At 41.0% G+C, this 21,341-nt stretch overlaps 1 protein-coding gene across 1 annotated transcript in view; it reads left to right on the plus strand.

The window, feature by feature from the left end:
* Nucleotides 1-21,341, plus strand: part of UNC13C (unc-13 homolog C) — a 627,474-nt gene that overhangs the window by 162,090 nt on the left and 444,043 nt on the right. Inside the window, exons 6-8 of the mRNA XM_056572349.1 lie at nt 4,302-4,380; nt 6,403-6,408; nt 20,195-20,266. Coding sequence (XP_056428324.1) covers nt 4,302-4,380; nt 6,403-6,408; nt 20,195-20,266 — 157 coding nt within the window. The remainder of the gene's footprint in view (nt 1-4,301; nt 4,381-6,402; nt 6,409-20,194; nt 20,267-21,341) is intronic.

The following is a 21,341-nucleotide window of genomic DNA, read 5'->3' on the forward strand; positions in this document are numbered from 1 at the left end:
TTATCATAGCTTTTAGAGCATTTATTTGTCTATGTTTTGGCGCAGTTCAGGTGCAAGCAGCATATTTTGAGACTTTTATGCGTCTTTGATGCGTCTATTTTGCCTACCTGTAGAACTTTTTCTTTTTGACCATGCAGTGGTCACGTATTTATCATTTGCGACTTTAGTCAAAAGTCGCTATTTTTTGCGCAAAGGTACTTTTTTAGGCGCAAACCTACACCACCTACCAGTAGGCGTGAGAATCACTTCTACCTTCCGCAATTCAACCTTTAACCTCTTGTGGACGACAGTGTCCCTCTCCCTTTCTATGATACGCACTCAGGAGCTGAGTGCGTATCATAGCTCAGGTCATAGCTGGGTGGACCTGGCAGCCATCTGGACCCATCTCTAATGCCAGACATCACTGATCACGGTGATGCCCGACTTTAGCCCCTTAGACACCGCAATCAAATTTGATTGCAGTGTCTAAAAGGCAAGTAAAAATGTCACGGCAGCTCTGTAAAAGTAAGTGAAAACACCTAACCTGCCAAATTCAGGACCCAGGTAAGTGTCTCCTTCCCTCCCTCACATGCGTCTAGAAAAGAGTGTATGTGATAGAGCTTTTCCTACCACAGCACCCATCACCCAAATAAACGTGGTAAAATTGCTCTACCGTAGACATTCTTTGATAAATCTGGGCCTATGGGTTCCTATTCTAAACATTTCATTATTCCCTGTGCATCTAAATGCCTCAGACATCTGAACACATCAAAATCTGTGCCCCTCCCTCAACCCAAATTCTCTCTGAACATTCTCAATTTTTTTAAACTTCCCTCCCTCACCTCCCCGACCATACTTTCTCATATTTTACCAGACCTCTCCTTGAATCTCTACTTTTCCATTTCTCAGATTTTTTTTCTCTCTTGGGTTAAACTCAACCACGACCCAATTTCTGGATTATTTTTTATCAAATAACACTCTCTAACTGTGCCACATACTTTTACAATAATTTAACTTTTACACACTCTTACAAGAAAACAATACTGTAGTTAATGTCACATACAATATTGCATATATGTACAGTAACAAAGGGTTGGGAGTGTCACAGAATGTCGGTGTTAAAAGCATAACAAACACAGTGTGCCACAGTAACATAGCACCCACAGTGTGCCAGGCGGTGGTCCAAGCCGACACACACTTATACAGAACCTAGGTAATTACTTGACTCTTATAGGGCACATGTGCTTTGGGGCCCCCTTAGGCACCAGGGCCCCATGCAACTACTAACTCTGAACCCTCTATAGCTACACCCCTGACTGTCACTTTTAAGCAAGTCAGGATAAGGTGTTTATTGTTATATAATTGAAAGGAAAACCAATATGTATCTCTCTTTTTAATAAAGTTTAGTCATCCAAGTTGCTCTTAAATTCGTTTCCAGCGTGGCCCTTTAGGTAAAACTTAGCAAGAGCTACAGACACATATGATCAGCACAGCTGAAGTGTGTTGCCTGTGGCAGATTTATCCAGAATGTAGCTTATTTCATTTAAAACTATTTTACAAAAAGCAGATATTATAAAGGCATAAACAAGCATCACAACAAGCAAGATACATAGAATCAGATTACCATCCGCACAATACCCTATGTGCCCCATTATTGCCTTTGTGCTTGAATAATTAAATGTTTTTTCCTTGTCTGTAGTTATATTATGAACTTGTATGGAGATAAAGGAACTTCTATGCTTTTGTTGTACAAAGCACTTTGAGCTGTCAACCTAATAGGTTTTTATTGAATTATTTACTGTTTTTTATTACTATTTGACTGCAAGATTAACAATTATAATTGAAGTTACTTGTACTTCTGGCCTACTATTGTATAGGGAGTTGAAGAGAAAGTCTAATGATCCTTAGTGTTGAGCGCAAATATTCAAAGTGCAAATTTGTACAGCCAATATTTGCACTTCATGATTTTGTGAATATTTAGAATATAATGATATATTCGTAATGACGAATGTTCGTTGTTCTTTTTTTTTTTTTTTTTTTTTTTTAAATGCGGATATATGCGAATATGCAAATATTCGTGAATATGCCAATATTCGTGATTATCTGCACTTCCAGTCAGAGGACACTGATCCCTCCCTTATTTTAGGTGAAAGAATTATCGTGTATGCGCACTATGCGAATTTCATTAAAAAAAATTTCATGAAAAAAAAAGAATGAAAGTAGCGAATATGCGAATTTCGCAAACATAGGACGAATATTCATCCATATATTTGCAAAATATTGTGAATTCAAATATGGCCCCTGCCCCTAATCACTAATGATCTGTATTTGTATGTTATTAAATAAATAACCCATTCCACCCATACCTCAACAGTGTTACTTTGCGTACATTATTGCCTTCATATGTATCGACAATGCCTTAGAACTCTCATACCATTTGTGCAATCTTTCACGTTGTACCAAAGCAAAGAATTTTTGGGGCTACTGTTACCTAAAACAAGCTCTCTAATATAAATTACTGGGAGCTGTAGCTCTGCAATAGCGGGTTGGCATACACTGGTCTACAGGTTTGCTTATATAGGACAATACTAATAAATTTCATGGCGTTTGATTACTGTAAAATTGTTAGGATGTCTTAACATAGTGAAACATTTACCAACATATTTTATTTTAATGTGCACCTTTTTGCCTGAACATAGCAAAAATGTGTTTTTGCAATCCAAGGGGCACATATATTACTCTTTTATGGCATAATAAAACAGATCTGTCCGTTTTGCTTACGTATGTTTTAGTAAATATTTGTATTTCTCATAAAATAACAATGCTGAAGAACCTTCTAAGAACTCTTAGAACTCCCTGTTATTCCTTCCAAACATATTTGAAGAAATTGACAACAATGTATATATGTTGCCTCGTGATATTTATTCTCCTCAAACTTCTTTTGAATTGTAAATTTGTATTGAAATTCATAAATTAGGCCCCTGACTCTTAATGGTGCCTTAAAGGGGTACTCCGGTGGGAAAAAAAACTTTTTTTCATATCAACTGGCTCCAGAAAGATAAACAGATTTGTAAATTACTTAATTAATCCTTCCAGTACTTGTCAGCTGCTGTATGCTACACGGGAAGTTGAGTTATTATTTTCTGTCTGGCCACAGTGCTCTCTGCTGACACCTCTGTCTGTATCAGGAACTGTCCAGAGCAGAAGCAAATCCCCATAGCAAACCTCTCCTGCTCCGGACAGTTCCTGACATGGACAGAGGTGTCAGCAGAGAGCACTGAGGTCAGACAGAAAAAATTAAAACTTCCTCTGTAGTATACAACATCTGATAAGTACTGGATTAAGATTTTTTAATAGAAGTAATTTACAAATCTGTTTAACTTTCTGGCACCAGTAGATGTATTTTTTTTTCCCACCGGAGTACCCCTTTAAGCATTGCCATAACCGGTGACTGGTCCCAGTTCTAATACATATACGCTTTCAGGATTGTGTCTGGTCTGGTTCTTTAAGAAAGACCTACAGTAAAGGAAATGGATCCTCTATGAACTTATCTTGGAGATGCACAGTGTGGAAGCAAAACTGGAGTGCCACAGCCCTTTGTTCTAGTGATTGACTTCTTAGCCTACTGACCTCTACTTGTGCTATCTTCTGGTACATTTCAGTAATAACATTGGAGGTACACTTTAAAGGGAAACTCAGATACATTACATCTTATCCTCAATCAACAGAATAGGGGATAAGTGTCTAGTTGGCGGCGGGGGGGGGGGGGGGGGGGGGGGTTCGGACCGCTGGGACCCATGTCACATGCCAAATGCAGGAAAACCCAAACCCCAGGCTCCTGCCCCACGTCCTGGTGTTGTGAAGTTTTGTGTTCAGAACACTGGCTCTCTTCATGCTCAGAGTGCCCATGGAGGGGGTGTGTTGACCACAGCTTCATGTGGTGGTCGACAGTATTCTGGCACAGGGCGAAAGTCGGAGACAAGGCAGAAGTCGGAGTCAGAGACGGGGCAGAAGATCCTGGGGGTCCTAGTGGTCGACCCACCCTCGATCAGACACATAACCCCTCTCTTGTGAATGATTTGTTAAGATGCAATAAAACAATTAAATACCAGCCATGTATAGCCAACTTATGAATTGTCTTGAGAAAATCTACTTACATGAACTCCTACCAATTACAAAAATGAGCAAATTTGCTAGAATTGAGCATGCATATATTTATTAATGTAGTTATAGTTGTTGGTATTTTCAACATGATTATAATGTAAACACTGTAATTGAAATAATGTCATTTTTTACAGTCAAGCTGTTCTCTTTTCTTGCAGACCTGGCAGTGGGCTTTATGGAATTGACAGTATGCCAGATCTTAGAAGAAAGAAAACATTACCCATTGTCCGAGATTTGGTAAATTACAGTTCTAGGACTAAGATAACAACCATACCATGATAAAAAATAATGAATAAAGGGATTGAATGTCTTGGCAAAAATAACAGTTTTCCTGGATATTAGCAGATATTATCTACCAACGTCATAGTTAGATTTACACAGTATTTTAGTCACTATTTTTGTCAATGTTTTATATCCAAAACCAGGAGTAAACGTGAAAGGCTTTAAGGATATGTTAACAAACAGTATTTTGGATCTTACTGCCTTATCGTTTTTTTCTTTACACAAAGGTTCTTAGAAGTTTTTTTGCTTTTGGACCAATTTTTTTTCAAACAATTTATTGCTTTATATGAGGATCAAAACAGATTGTGAATAAAGCCTAAGTAAAAATATGTGTTTCTTTCTGTAGTTTTGGCACACAATACTGTTTAAGAGCAGTATATAAAACTCTGCATGGTTAAGATACTTTTTAGCTAAGTACATACTGTAAATTGTAATTGTAGAGAATCTATGGCTATTTATGAAGAATATTTCAGTCTAAAGCTAAGTTCACACTGCAAGATTTTAAGACATATTTTACATTAGGCATTTTTTTTTTTATCACAGTGTGAATTTAGCCTAAGGCCTAGATTTACTGAAATTGTTTAATTCTTATACAGTATAAACTTAGACTAGAAGGTTTATGAATGTGGCAGATTTATCACAGTGGTTCAAGCTGTTTGATAAATATTAGTTGGCTTAAGCTGCACCAGGATTTTGAACCTGCATTTTGGAGTACGATGTTGCCACTTAAAGGGGTACTCCGGCACTTAGACATCTTATCCCCTATCCAAAGGGGGACCCCCCGTGATCTTGCATGCCGCACCCCGTTAAAATCAGTCCCCGGAGCTGTTTTCTCCGGGTCTGATTACTGTCGCTCCCGGGGCCGGAGCATTGTGACGTCACGGCTCTGCCCCTGTGTGACGTCACACTCTGCCCCCTCAATGCAAGCCTATGGGAGGGGGCGTGACAGCTGTCACGCCCCCTCCCATATGCTTGCATTGAGGGAGCGGAGTGTGATGTCATACGGGGGTAAAAACCAAGCACATCATTGTTTTTCTTGTGAAATTCCCAATAAGTTTGATGTGTCACATGACCCTCTTCCTATTGAAAAAACAAAAGTTGGATTCAAAATGGCTAACTTCAAAATGGCCGCCATGGTCACCACCCATCTTGAAAAGTTTCCCCCCTCACATATACTAATGTGCCACAAACAGGAAGTTAATATCACCAACCATTCCCATTTTATTAAGGTGTATCCAAATAAATTGCCCACCCTGTGCACAGGACATATGTCAGGTCTCATTTACCAATGCAGACTTAACTTTATTTCAAAGGAAAAGCTAAAGATGATGTCCATAGAAACCAATTTCCCATATACTAGTCCACTTTTTTTCCATGAATGGAGGGGGCATGGCGTGATGTCACGAGGGGGCGTGGTATGACATCATGTCCCTGTCTCGGGAGCAGTGCCTGGCACAGAATGCTGGGAGCTGCACTGAGATACAGGGGGTCCCAGCGGCGAGATCAGGCATCTTACCCCCTATACTTTAGATAAGGGAAAAAATGCCTAATGCCAGAATACCCATTTAATAAAGTAGATGTATATTATACCAAGAGTATAACAACAATTTGCAAAACATGATTTACGAAGCAGCATTTTGTGTATTATTAGCAGTATTTTTGTATTAATTAGAATGTATTAGATTTGGCTTCCTATAGTTCTTCCTTTCTTTATTGTTATTAATAGCTATGTTAATCATAAAGTTCTCCGGCAGCAGCGTTTGTACAGCATTTATCGATTGCCCAGAGCATAACATTTTTAGAGTAATTCTTTTATGTTTTTTCTTTAACAAAAAGTTATCTTATAATTCTATACAAGCACGTTTATGTAGCATTGATTTTGAGAAATAAGTTGTTGTCTTTATAGTTATATGCTGTGTTTGCACTAATACTGTTCTATTTCTTTTTTCCTTTTCTAACTATTTCACTGGCATGCAGGCAATGGTAAGTACCTAAGTAAAATACACAACATTACTTATATCGGGTGATCATTTCAGAATTATGTATTTTATTAGCTTGTGATCCTTCTGTCATAATTATTAAATGTATTATTGTGGAAATTAAATATAATCCTGAAATTATTGCCATTTTTTTTAACATTGAGGGAGATTTATCAAAACCTGTGTAGAGGAAATGTTGCCCAGTTGCCCATAGCAACCAATCAGATCACTACTTTCATTTTTCAGAGGCCTTTTCAAAAATGAAACAAACTATCTGATTGGTTGCTATGGGCAAGTGGTCAACTTCTTCTACACAGGTTTTACCCTTTGAGGATGGATTCATTATATCAGCTCTGCTGCATGACACTTGAATCATATGAAGGATCAGATCTCTTCTTTAAGAAATGCACCCTCTTCATTGTGCTAAGATCCATATTCATGGGCTTCACCTGCCAATACTTAGTGTAAAAAATTGCAATGCAGTGTTTGCGCAAGAAAACGATTTGTCTCTAAATATAAAAAAAAGAACATTTATTTTAAGAAATCTAAAAACAAAATGTATTGAAAAATTTATATTCAGTTTTCATTTTACAATGATTAAACTTAGAGATGAGTGATTCATCACAAACTTCTCGGCTCGGCAGTTGCTGACTTTAGCCTGCATAAATTAGCTCAGCTTTCAGGTGCTCCGAAACCTTATTTTAATAAGAGTGTCTTTACCCAGGCAAAAGCAACATTTTTTGAAAGTGAAAACCTTGCAAATTTTTTTATACACATCACACATACACACACATAAACAACCACACACAAAAGGATACCTTTCAACAGAAACTTCATTTTCTGCAGGTATATACAAGTGAAAAATATACATTTTTAATATTGTGCAAAGTTCATTTATTTCAGTTATACAACTTAAAAGGTGAAACTAATATATGAGAGAGACTTATTACATGCAAAGCAAGAGTTCAACCATTGATTTGTCATAATTGTGATGATTATGGCTTACAGCTTATGAAAACTCCAAAGCCCCCCTCCCCAATTACTAGGATTTGGGGAGCCATGTCATCTGCTGGTTTTGGTCCACGGTGCTTCATTAAGTACAGGGTCAACGCATCTGTCTACCAGGAGATTTTGGAGCACTTCATGCTTACTTTACTTTTAAGTTGCATTAATGAAATACAATGGAGTTTCACCTGTACTTGTTGGCTTAGCTCACACCGCCGTGGTGCTCTTACCCATTCAGGGTCTGTTACCTTTTATTTATTTTTTTTGCCGAACTTACCCTGAACTGGTTCGAGCACAGCTGACACCGCTGGGCCCTGACGGATCCTGTTGACTTATACTGGGATCCAGTATTTTACCAGAATTAAGAGAATAAAAAATAGGCCAATTTTTTTCTCCGCTCAATTCTTGTCCTTTTGACAGACTAACCAACAGAGGCCCCACCCCCCTGTGTGAATGAGTCCATATATATTCTTATTAGTGCTTAAAGGGGTACTCCGCTGCCCCAGTGTTTGGAGTAGAGTTGAGCGAATTTTTGAAAAATTTGATTTGGCCAATTCGACAAATTATCTGGAAAAATTCGGTTTGGTCCGGTTATTCACTGTGAATCTGTATTAAAAACAGCTATTTCTGGGCTACAGAGTGCCTGAATAGGGTTGTAGAGCACTTTGCCTTTCTGTAACAAGCATAGGGTGTGTGCTGCATTAGTGAAATAATACTGTTATTCAGTAAGACATGCAGATTACAGGTGTCGCTATTATAATCACTAATACTATTAGAACGTCTGGATGTGGCAGTAGGAGACCATATAGCATCACAATTGAAGAGATTAAAGATATTTTTTATGCAATTTTTATTTTGTTTGAATGTATTCTAATTTTTTTAAATCCTTTTTTGAGGACCCATTCTGGTGAGCATTGAGCTGGTGGTCTGCCACAAGGCAGCTACCACCTGCTCCAGCCCCTGCCTCTCAGCGCCCCCGCCCCTTAGACAGGAGCATATTTGGCTTCTGTGCCATTGGATAAGTGGGCACATAAAGCTAGAAGTGGCTGCAGTGAAAAAGCTCATACTTGTATCTTAAAATCGAGCTGGCGGTCCTCCGCAAGGCAAGTTACCTCCTGTTCCAGCCCCTGGCTCTCAGCAACCCCCCCCCCCCCCCCTGACTGTGAAAGTGAAAATGTTTCATTTAATCAGTTATGGTTCATTATTATCATTCCAACCTGTTTCATTGGAGTCTTGGGATAATTCCACAGGTAATATATGACGTCGACGACCATAGGGCGTCAGTCTTGAAAAGATTACATCGATTTTTATAAATTAAAATTTAGAATTTTGATTAGATTCCCGGGAGCCGAAAGCATTTATTTTCAATGAACATTGTATGGTCACAAAACACAATATAACAAGTAGTCATATGGCGGCACAATGACTGAGCATAGAGGTGGCAGCAGCCCACCGAGACCATAGGGCCTCAAGTTAGAAAAGATTAAAGATATTTTGTAAAATTTTAATTGAAGATTTAAAATAGATTAATATTTTAAAAGTTTAATTTAAGGTGCCAACAGCATGAAGGGACCATATGGTGGCACAATGACACAGCCGGGAGGTGGCACCAGCATGAGGAGACCAAAATGTGGCAGAATGACCAAGACTGCAGATGGCAGCAGCAAGAGGAGACCATATAGTGAAAGAATGACACAGCCTGGAGGTGGTGGCAGCCTGACGAGACCATAGAGCCTCAATTGCAAAGATTAAAGATATTTTTTAAAATTACATGTGGCCATGTTAACATCCTCTGGATACTTGATGAAAAACTGCCACACTGCAGAGTAGCTGATTTTACACCCAACAGTCCGCACTGACTGACTGCTACTGCAGCCGACTCCAGGGACCCCTGTTCCACTACCTCCCGGCCAGGTAGGCTGCCACGAAGCAGGTGGTCTACCCTGTGCACGTTTGGCTCCAGAATTCCCACTTCTGCCACCGTGCTGACCTGTTCCAACCATACTACCACCTTGCTGGTTCAGCTGCTACCTCACGGGCAACCTGATGATGATGAAGCTCCTTCTGCACCCGGCTCCCAAGTCCTATTGGCTTCATCATCAATGAGTTGTGTCTGCACGTCATTGATGTCCTCCTCAGGTTTCTCAACAGTGTCTGCTTCAGGAGCCTGAACGTTCGCAACACCACTTCCAACGCCACTCTCCTCATCACTACTTTCCCGCCTAGTGGAGGAAGCAGCGGATGTCTACTCCACTTCTTGGCTGGGCAGTAGCTGTTGACTGTCCTCTAGTAGATCGTCCTCACAAAATAGTGGAGCTGAACCCACAGCATAAGATACTTCTGTGGGGGAGGGAAGAGCATAGGACAGAGGCAATAGGAGGACAGGGACTGCTCCCGGGCCATGCCAACTAAGGGTTATGTCTGAGGAACCCACCGACTGTTGACTGGGGGTGTCAAATGTCACTTGAGATGAAGTGGATGACTGAGTTAACCAATCAATGTTGAGACACGACCGCTATCTGATGCCGGGAGCTCAGGCCTCATGCTGTGTCTCCTGCTGCCACTCACCCCTAGTCTGCCGCGACCTCTACCTGTGCCTGATGAATTTAGGCCTCTGCCACTCCTCTGTGCACGTCCTTGCCACTTCTCTGCCTGACATGATTAGTGCGAATATGAGGGGAGTACAATACGCTCCACTACAGTTAAAACAGTATTTGTCTACAACAGCAGCAGGTGTGTACTTTTGGCTGGCCTTTCACAGTATGTAGGCCCTTAAAACTTTAACAGGAACAAAATCGTACACCACCTATGTACGCACAGGTTGCACTTAATAGGGGACAATACACTTTGCCACGCAACCTGTATTAGGCACTAATAGCAGGTGATCATGGCTTTTAGTGCTCTGTTCACCCTAACTGGCTGGCTACTATTAGCTTTTCAGTTGTTGTAAACACCAGTACTGCAGCACTCACTCGCTGTGTACTACACCTAAAATTGCACTTTCTCTTTCAATTTCTCTCCCTTCCCTGTCAGTGCTTCTAGGCTGGATTTGGCCTTGAGGTGAATCGCTGCTGTAAAAATGCCTTTCTGTGCAACACACACTGTTGTTTGTCCCTCTCTCTCTGTAATAGAACGCTGATATGACTGGGAGGTGAATCACTGCTGTAAAAATACTTTTCTGTGCAACGCACACGGCTCTCTGTCCCTCTCTCTCTCTGTAATAGAATGCTGATGTGACTGAGAGGGGAATCGCTGCTGTAAAAATACTTTTCTGTGCAACACACAGTGCTCTCTGTCCCTCTCTCTCTGCAATAGAACGTTGATGTGCCTAGCCGCAAGATGGCTGCCCATTTTATAGGGCTGTGATATCATAGGGGTGGCTGGCTGCTGATAGGCTGCATGCTGCATGTGATTCAGGGTCATCCCGCCTACCTGTGTTCCCGCCTTCCCAGAGTTCCTTGCCCCATGTCCTCACATTTGGAGCCACCATCTTAGATGCCCTGGAGCCTGGACCGCACTAAATGGAATTGAATGAAGCGATTTGTGCGATCAAATCGCGGCGATATTCGGATTCCTTGCGAAGAGAATTTTTCCATAAAATTTTTAACAAATTTGGATTTGTCAGATTCGATTTGTTCATCCCTAGTTCAAAAGATTTTGTTCTGAACGCTTGGAGCGGGCGATGGGGTCGTGACATCACGGCCACGTCCCTCGTAACGTCACACCATGCCCCCTTCAACGCAAGTCTATGGGAGGGGCAGAGACAGCCGCCATGCCCCCTCCCATAGAATTCCATTGAGGAGGCGTGGTGTGACCTCATGAGGGGTGTGGCAGTGATATTTAAAATTATACACCACTATGCTATTCCATACTGTAAAAAACATACACAACTGTATACTACATTTTTCAAAGTGATAGTCAATGCAGACATATTTACATACAGTTCAGAATATGTATTTTTTTTTTCCTGTGGAAAAAAGAACATTATCTCAACTGTATGGCAAATGTAATGTGAAAGGGGCCCAAGCAAGTAAGTGTAGTACCCAAGGAAAGAAAATAAAACATTTATGGAATAATTGGAAAAATATGTTTGCATTACAATGTATGTCCCACTCGACATAAAGCAGGGTCCATAAAAATAATATTTGCATGTGCAGCAGCATGCACCACTAGATGTATAGTGGTTTTATGTGCATTGCTTGGGCTCTTAGTCCCATTTTCAGCAAAACCAATTAAATCTTCCCGGTTGATATTTCTATATATTCACAATAAGCCTTCTAAACAAAGTGGCCCTATTGAGCAGGACCAAATTACCGTGCATGACTATATCCCACACAGCACAAATTGCTTAATTTTTCACATACACAATGACAGCTTGACAAAGGAGCTGATTCCTTTGAGGAGATAGGCATTTCCACACATTTTAAGCAATGCACTTGCTGACAGTTTATAGTTCTCAAGTGCATTGGTGATCACTTGTCTGCATTACATTTATCAGCTCAATTTTGCATTTGCTATTTTTCACTTGTGGATTACTTACTATTATTTTATGAGTTAATTAAAGGGGTATTCCAGTGAAAAACATTTTTTTTTCATATCAACTGGCAAATGACTTCTATAAAAAAAATCTTAATCCTTACAGTATTTATCAGCTGCTGAAGTTGAGTTGTTATTTTCTGTCTGACCACAGTGCCCTCTGCTGACATCTCTGTCTGTCTCAGCAACTGTCCAGAGTAGAGGTTTTCAAATCCCCATAGCAAACCTCTCCTGCTTTGGACAGTTCCTGAGACAGACAGAGGTGTCAGCAGAGAGCGCTGTGGTCAGACACAACAGAACAACTCAACTTCAGCAGCTGATAAGTACTGGAAGGATTAAGATTTTTTAATAGAAGTCATTTACAAATTTGTTTAACTTTCTGGAGCCAGATGAAATGTTTTTATTTTATTTTTATTTATTTTTTTACTAGAAAACCCCTTTAAGTGTTGCTATAACCTTTAGGCCAGTGTTTTTCTAACAGCGTGTTTACAGTGATTGCAAAACAACAACTCCCAGCATGCCCGGACAGCCTTCAGTTGTCTGGGTATGCTGGGAGTTGTAGTTTTGCAATTGCTGAAGACACGGGGGGAGATATTCAAAAACCATTTCTGTTACAGCAATATTAAAGGGGTTATCCAGGAATAAAAAAAACAGACCTCATTTCTTTCTCTCTGTCTCCAGGTTGGGTGTGGTATTTCAACTTGGCTCCTTTCACTTCAATGGAACTGAGCTGCAGAACCACACCCAATCTGGAGACAGACAGGGAGCGGTCTTTGAAAGAAATAAGTTCTGTTTTTCGATTCCTGGACAACCCCTTTAATTACACCTTTTTTTCTCCTCACATTTTCAGAGGTCTCTTGTGCTGCTTTGAAATTGTGAAAATATGTGAGAGTTAATTTTTGTGCTACTTTTGTTTTTATTTTACGCCAAAATTGCAGATTTTGGCACACTTTTTTTATTTGCCACTATCTGAAAAGAAAAAAATAATATATATATATATATAAGAAACAATCCAAGTGAAGAAGCACCATGCGTGGCTGTTGCCAAGGATTCCAGATCCCGTTGGGTGCTCAGCTCCAGGGTCCGACTCAGGCCCCAAGAAATTCACCTCAGAACAAAGAGAGCGGCACTCCAGATACGTATAACCCCGTGCCGGTGTATTTATCCACACATCTGTAGGAAAGCGCAACGTTTCGGCTCCTCAATAGAGCCTTTCTCAAGCTTGAGAAAGGCTCTATTGAGGAGCCGAAACGTTGCGCTTTCCTACAGATGTGTGAATAAATACACCCGCACGGGGTTATACGTATCTGGAGTGCCGCTCTCTTTGTTCTGTGGTATATATATATATATATATATATATATATATATATATATATATATTAATATTTTCCAACAATTGATTAACCCCTTAAGGACCAGGCCATTTTACACCTTAAGGACCAGAGCGTTTTTTGCAATTCTGACCACTGTCACTTTAAACATTAATAACTCTGGAATGCTTTTAGTTATCATTCTGATTCCGAGATTGTTTTTTCGTGACATATTCTACTTTAACTTAGTGGTAAAATTTTATGGTAACTTGCATCCTTTCTTGGTGAAAAATCCCAAAATTTGATGAAAAAAATGAAAATTTTGCATTTTTCTAACTTTGAAGCTCTCTGATTGTAAGGAAAATGGATATTCAAAATAAAACATTTTTGGGTTCACATATACAATATGTCTACTTTATGTTTGCATCATAAAATTTATGAGTTTTTACTTTTGGAAGACACCAGAGGGCTTCAAAGTTCAGCAGCAATTTGGAAATTTTTCACAAAATTTTCAAACTCCCTATTTTTCATGGACCAGTTCAGGTTTGAAGTGGATTTGAAGGGTCTTCATATTAGAAATACCCCATAAATGACCCCATTATAAAAACTACACCCCCCAAAGTATTCAAAATGACATTCAATAAGTGTATTAACCCTTTAGGTGTTTCACAGGAATAGCAGAAAAGTGAAGGAGAAAATTCACAATCTTCATTTTTTACACTCGCATGTTCTTGTAAACCCAATTTTTGAATTTTTGCAAGGGGTAAAAAGGAGAAAATTTTTACTTGTATTTGTAGCCCAATTTCTCTCGAGTAAGCACATACCTCATATGTCTATGTTAATTGTTCAGCGGGCGCAGTAGAGGGCTCAGAAGGGAAGGAGCGACAAATGGTTTTTGGGGGGCATGTCACCTTTAGGAAGCCCCTATGGTGCCAGGACAGCAAAAAAAAACCACATGGCATACCATTTTAGAAACTAGACCCCTCGGGGAACATAACAAGGGGTAAAGTGAACCTTAATACCCCACAGGTGATTCACGACTTTTGCATATGTAAAAAATAAAAAAAAATGTTTTACCTGAAATGCTTGGTTTCCCAAAAATGTTACATTTTTAAAAAGGATAATAGCAGAAAATACCCCCCAAAATTTGAAGCCCAATTTCTCCCGATTCAGAAAACACCCCATATGGGGGTGAAAAGTGCTCTGCTGGCGCACTACAGGTCTCAGAAGAGAAGGAGTCACATTTGGCTTTTTGAAAGCAAATTTTGCTCTGGGGGCATGCCGCATTTAGGAAGCCCCTATGGTGCCAGAACCGCAAAAAAAACCCACATGGCATACCATTTTGGAAACCAGACCCCTCGGGGAACGTAAAAAGGGGTAAAGTGAACCTTAATACCCTACAGGTGTTTCACGACTTTTGCATCTGTTAAAAAAAAAAAAAAATTCTTACCTAAAATGCTTGGTTTCCCAAAATTTTTACATTTTTAAAAAGGGTAATAGCAGAAAATACCCCCCAAAATTTGAAGCCCAATTTCTCCCGCTTCAGAAAACACCCCATATGGGGGTGAGAAGTGCTCTGCTGGCGCACTACAGGTCTCAGAAGAGAAGGAGTCACATTTGGCTTTTTGAAAGCAAATTTTGCTCTGGGGGCATGCCGCATTTAGGAAGCCCCTATGGTGCCAGGACAGCAAAAAAAAACACATGGCATACCATTTTGGAAACTAGACCCCTCGGGGAACGTAACAAGGGGTAATGTGAACCTTAATACCCCACAGGTGATTCACAACTTTTGCATATGTAAAAAAAAAAAAAAAAAATTTTTACCTAAAATGTTGGTTTCCCAAAAATTTTAGATTTTTAAAAAGGGTAATAGCAGAAAATACCCCCCATAATTTGTAACACAATTTCTCCCGAGTACGGCGATACCCCATATGTGACCCTAAACTGTTGCCTTGAAATACGACAGGGCTCCAAAGTGAGAGCGCCATGCGCATTTGAGGCCTAAATTAGGGATTGCATAGGGGTGGACATAGGGGTATTCTACGCCAGTGATTCCCAAATAGGGTGCCTCCAGCTGTTGTAAAAGTCCCAGCATGCCTGGACAGTCAGTGGCTATCTGGTAATACTGGGAGTAGTTGTTTTGCAACAGCTGGAGGCTCCGTTTTGGAAACGGTGGCGTACCAGACGTTTTTCATTTTTATTGTAGGGGTATGTGTATATGTAGTGTTTTTTTACTTTTTATTTTATTGTGTGGTAGTGTAGTGTTTTTAGGGTACAGTCGCACGGGCGGGGGGTTCACAGTAGTTTCTCGCTGGCAGCTTGAGCTGCAGCAGAAAATTTGCTGCAGCTCAAACTTGCAGCCGGATACTTACTGTAATCCTCCGCCCATGTGAGTGTACCCTGTACATTCACATTGGGGGGGGGGGAACATCCAGCTGTTGCAAAACTACAACTCCCAGCATGTACGGTCTATCAGTGCATGCTGGGAGTTGTAGTTTTGCAACAGCTGGAGACACACAGGTTGTGAAACACTGAGTTTGGCAACAAACTCAGTCTTTTGCAACCAGTGTGCCTTCAGCTGTTGCAAAAGCTACAACCCCCAGCATGTACGGACAGCGGAAGGGCATGCTGGGTGTTGTAGTTATGCAACAGCGGGAGGCATACTACTTTGGCTGGGGATGCTGGCGATTGTAGTTATGCAACAGCTGGAGACACACTGGTTTGCTACTTAACTCAGTGTGCCTTCAGCTGTTGCAAAACTACAACTATCAGCAGTCACCGACAGCCAACGGGCATGCTGGGAGTTGTAGTTATGCAACCACCAGATGCACCACTACAACTCCCAGCATGCACTTAAGCTGTTTGTGCAAGCTGGGAGTTGTAGTTACACAACAGCTGAAGGTACATTTTTCCATAGAAAGAATGTGCCTCCAGCTGTTGCAAAACCATAAGTCCCAGCATGCCCATAAGTGCATGCTGGGAGTTGTGGTGGTCTGCCTCCTCCTGTTGCATAACTACAGCTCCCAGCATGCCCTTTTTGCATGCTGGGAGCTGTTGCTAAGCAACAGCAGGAGGCTGTCACTCACCTCCTGCTGCTGCTTGATCGCCGCACAGGTCAGTCCCGCTGCCGCCGCCGCCGTCGTCGCTCCTGGGGCCCCGATCCCAACATTAACGCCGGGGATCGGGGTCCCCAGCACCAGGGGTGCACGTCCCGCACCCGCTCACGTCCTCCGGAAGAGGGGCGGAGCGGGTGCGGGAGTGACACCCGCAGCAGGCGCCCTGATTCGTCGGCCGGTAATCCGGCCGACGAATCAGGGCGATCGTGAGGTGGCATCAGTGCCACCTCACCCCTGCAGGCTCTGGCTGTTCGGGGCCGTCTCTGACGGCCCCGATCAGCCAGTAATTCCGGGTCACCGGGTCACTGGAGACCTGATTGACCCGGAATCGCCGCAGATCGCTGGACGGAATTGTCCAGCGATCTGCGGCCATCGCCGACATGGGGGGGCATAATGACCCCCCTGGGCGATATGCCGCGATGCCTGCTGATTGATTTCAGCAGGCATCGGGCACCGGCTCCCCTCCGGCTAGCGGCAGGGGGCCGGGAAAGGACAGGACGTACTCCTACGTCCTCGGTCCTTAAGGACTCGGAAACGGGGGCGTAGGAGTACGTCCATTGTCCTTAAGGGGTTAAATAACACCTTTTTCAAAATAACTAAATAAATAAATAAATAAAACCAAAACAAAAATACTGCAACCATTTTTGTGATTTCTACACTAGCAAAGAGCTGGTGTGAAATTTTTGATGTAAAATGGACTCTCACCCCTTTGAAAATGTTTTGTGAAACATGAAATTTACATAACAATGCCCACTTTTGAAAAACTGGCATGACTAGTGTAAACCATGGATCATTCTGATGTAAAACACTTTGAATATCTGCTGAAAACTTTTTATGCCGAAATTTTGGCACGAAAAGCAAAATTTTGGACATGAAGAGTTTTGAATATGACTCCTATTCTGTTTGGAAAATAGTGCTTTAGGCTATATTCACAGACCATATTTTGAGCCATATTTTAAGCCATTAACAGCTACTGTAATAAAATTGCACAAAAAGTAGAGATGAACAAATTATTTAAAAATTTTCCGGAAAAATTTGGTTCGGTCCGAATATATTTGTGGCAAATCTGTATTAAAAACAGCTATTTCTGGCCTACGGAGAGCCTCAATAGGGGTGTAGAACACGTTGCCTTGCTGTAACACGCATATGGAGTGTGCTGTGTTAGTGAAATAATACTGTTATTCAGTATGACATGCAGATCAGAGGCGTTGCTATTAGAATCACTGTCGCAGAGCGGCACAATGACAGAGCTTGGAGGTTGCATCAGTATGAGGTGACCCTATAGTGGCTGAATGACACAGCATGGAGGTGGCGGCAGCATGAGGAGACCATACAGGGCCTGAATGACACAGCGTGGAGGTGGCGGCAGCATGTGGAGACCATATAGTGGCTGAATGACACAGCGTGGAGGTGGCGGCAGCATGAAAAGACCATATAGTGGCTGAATGACCCAGCCTGGAGTTGGCAACAGCCTGACAAGACCAAAGGGACTAACAATAAAAATGATTAAAGATATTTATTAACATTTAAATTGAAGATTTCAAATTGAACCTAAAAAGTTCAATGTATTGTACCAGCAGCATAAGGAGACCTCATGGGGGTACAGTGACACAGCCTGTAGTTGGCGGCAGCATGAGGAGACCATATAGTGGCATAATGACACAGCCTGGAGTAGGCGACAGCATGGGGAGACCATTTAGTGGCTGAATGAAATAGCATGGAGGTGGCGGCAGCATGAGGAGACCATAGGGCCTCACAATTGAGGGCCTCACAATTAAGATATTTTTTAACATTTATATTGAAGATTTACAATAGATGAACCTAAAAAGTTTTATTTAATGTGCCAGCAGCATTAGGAGACCACATGACTGTACAGTGACACAGCCTGGAGGTGGCATAAGCATGAGGAGACCATATACTGGCTGAATTACACAACCTGTTGTTGGCACAGCATGAGGAGACCATATAGTGGCTGAAAGACACAGCGTGGAGTTGGCGGCAGCATGAGGAGACCATATAGTGGCTAAATGACACAGCTTGGAGGTGGCGTAAGCATGATGAGACCATATAGTGGCTGAATGAGACAGCCTTGAGGTGGCTGGAGACTTTAACAAGAACAAAATGGTACACCACTGGCTGTGCATATGTGGTATGCTTTCCAGATGTGCATATGTGGTATGCACTTATGAGAGGAGGACAATGCACTTTAGTACGATTAAAACAGTATTTGTCTACAACAACAGCAGGTGTGTACTTTTGCCTGGCCTTTCACAGTATCTAGGCCCTTAAGACTTTAACAGGAACAAAATGGTACACCGATTAGATGTACGCACAGGTTACACTTAATAGAGAACAATACACTTTTAATGCTCTGCTCACCCTAACTGGCTGGCTACTATTAGCTTTTTAGTTGTTGTACACACCAGTGCTGCAGAACACAGTCGCTGTGTACTACACCCAAAATTGCACTCTTTCAATCTCACTCCCTTACTTATCAGTGCTTCTAGGCTGGATTTGGGCTTGAGGTGAATTGCTGTTGTAAAAAAGCTTTTCTGTGCAACACACAGCTCTCTGTCCCTTTCTCTCTGCAATAGAACCCTGATGTGACTAGGAGGTGAATCGCTGCTGTAAAAATGCTTTTCTGTGCAACACACACTGCTCTCTGTCCCTCTCTCTCTTTGTAATAGAATGCTGATATTACTGGCCGCAAGATGGCTGCCCATTATGTAGGGCTGTGACATCATAGGATTGGCTGGCTGCTGATAGGCTGCATGCTGCATGTGATTCAGGGTCATACCACCTTCCCACCTTCCCAGGATTCCTTGCTTCATGTCCTCACATGTGGAACCGCCATTTTAGATGCCCGGCCCCTGGACCGCATTAAATGGAGTTTAATGAAGCATTTCATGCGATCGAATTGCGGTGATTTTCACATTCGTTACGAATCAAATTTTTCCTGAAATTCTTAAGGAATTCAGATTTGTCGTCAGATTCGTTTCACTCATCCCTAACCAAAAGCATCAAAATGCACCACCTTCCTTAGTCCATTGTTTAACCACGCTGTTATTTTACCATAAGATTATTATTATTGATTGATATCTTTATTTTGCATTAGTTTTTTTACGAGTAGTATTAAAGTGATCTCTACTGCTATTATGCACCACTTTTCGCTCAGAAATTTTACCCTCTAAACATTGCCTAAAATATCAGGTTTGGGCAGAAAAAACACAACATTCCCGATCCTTATCTTACCAATATCAGCTGTTGCAAAACTACAACTTTCAGCATGCCCGGACAGCATGAAGCCAGGGCTACCAGGCTTACTCCAGAGAGCAGTGAGTCAGCAGAGGGAGGGAGGAAGAGGAGTCATCACAGTGCAAGCAAGAGAGGGACATGTCCCCTTACTCTGGGAAGATGACAAAGACTTTGAGCAGCTATAATATGCTATGTTTTTGAGAAGTAGATACATGATCAGGATTAGATCCTGAGTAACAGTTTTGTTTAGTTTTTTTGTTTAGTTTTTTTTTTTTTTGAAGGATCTGACAGGTGCATTTTAAACTGTGCCAGGATTCTGCACCAGAAAATTGCACAGAAAGCCATGCTCTTTCCCCACAAAGCTACAGTCCCTTTACAGAGGCAAAAAAGCCTTTTAGAACAAATATAAAAAATAAAAAAAATTCACAGAATTGGGGACACATGAACTATCAAATGCTTTGCTTTTGCTTTATAGATGATAACACAGTAGAGCACTCCACTACTGTGTGTCGTATCTGAAGCTGCTTTCACTGTAATGATAACATGAAATATTTTTACATTTCCATAGACACTAGCTGCACGGAAAGCTGGAATATCTCTCGCTATGGTTATCCGAACCTCCGTGAACAATGAAGAACTGGTAAGTTATTGTAAGGTATTGTAATAGCTTGCAACCTATACGATAAGCCGTAAAAATACATGGCAGATGAGAACCGCATTGTTTGTTTTCCTTTTTAAAAAATCAAAGTTGTTGTCCAGATTAGAAAACCCATGTTCAAGCATGGTATACTATCATGGTATTCTAAATAAACAGGTAAGGTCTTCAGGGACCAATGCTAAGGAGGGCCACAACAGTTTATATTGCTTTGAGGGCTCAACACATTCTTATCATTGAAATATTTTTTCATTAAAATGTGGGAAAAATTTATTTTGTAATTTTTCCCACGTTATGTTTTTTTTTTTTTTTTTAACACATGTGGTCTCATTTAGTCAGGCTTTTCTGAGTAGGTTTTTCAGGGTTTTTTGTGCCGCATGTGTCGTGCGCTAGAATTTCTGACCCTACTTTTTTTCCACTTTACTCTACCTTTTTTGTAAAGAAACTTACAAACTTACTAATGTTTCCACATTAAATATGGTGGATTTGAGCACTGGAAACCCTGGCACCTCAGAGCCTGGGAAAAAAGAGCAAAACCTAAGAAAAATCGCCAAATACAAGATACAATAGTAAATACTATGGAAAAAACCTGTAGAAAACAAAAACCCACAAAGAAAACTACACTCCACTTCAAGGAAATGGGGCCCATGCTCTGAGCTGTCGGGACGAGTTCCAATTCAACACATTTTATTTGGGAACACTAGCAAATTTGTATATTTTTTTAAATGTAGATATTTTGAAGACATGCTCTTATTCCTAACGGCTACTCCCAAAGGTAGAGTTAGTAGTTGTTTTTTTTTTACTTTTTGGCCAAAATTCTAGAACACGATACATGCAACACAAAAAAATTCCCTAATAGTAATGCTGATGTCTATTATTATTAATAGTTTATTTATTTTTTATTATTATTATTATCTCATGATGTCACTGCCCATGAAACATACACTGCTCCAAAAAATAAAGGGAAGATAACACATCCTAGATCTGAATGGATGAACTAATCACATAAAATACTTTTCTCTTTACATAGTTGAATGTGCTGACAACAAAATTACACAAA

This window comes from Hyla sarda, chromosome 4, assembly GCF_029499605.1.
Source record: "Hyla sarda isolate aHylSar1 chromosome 4, aHylSar1.hap1, whole genome shotgun sequence".
Classification (NCBI taxonomy): domain Eukaryota; kingdom Metazoa; phylum Chordata; class Amphibia; order Anura; family Hylidae; genus Hyla; species Hyla sarda.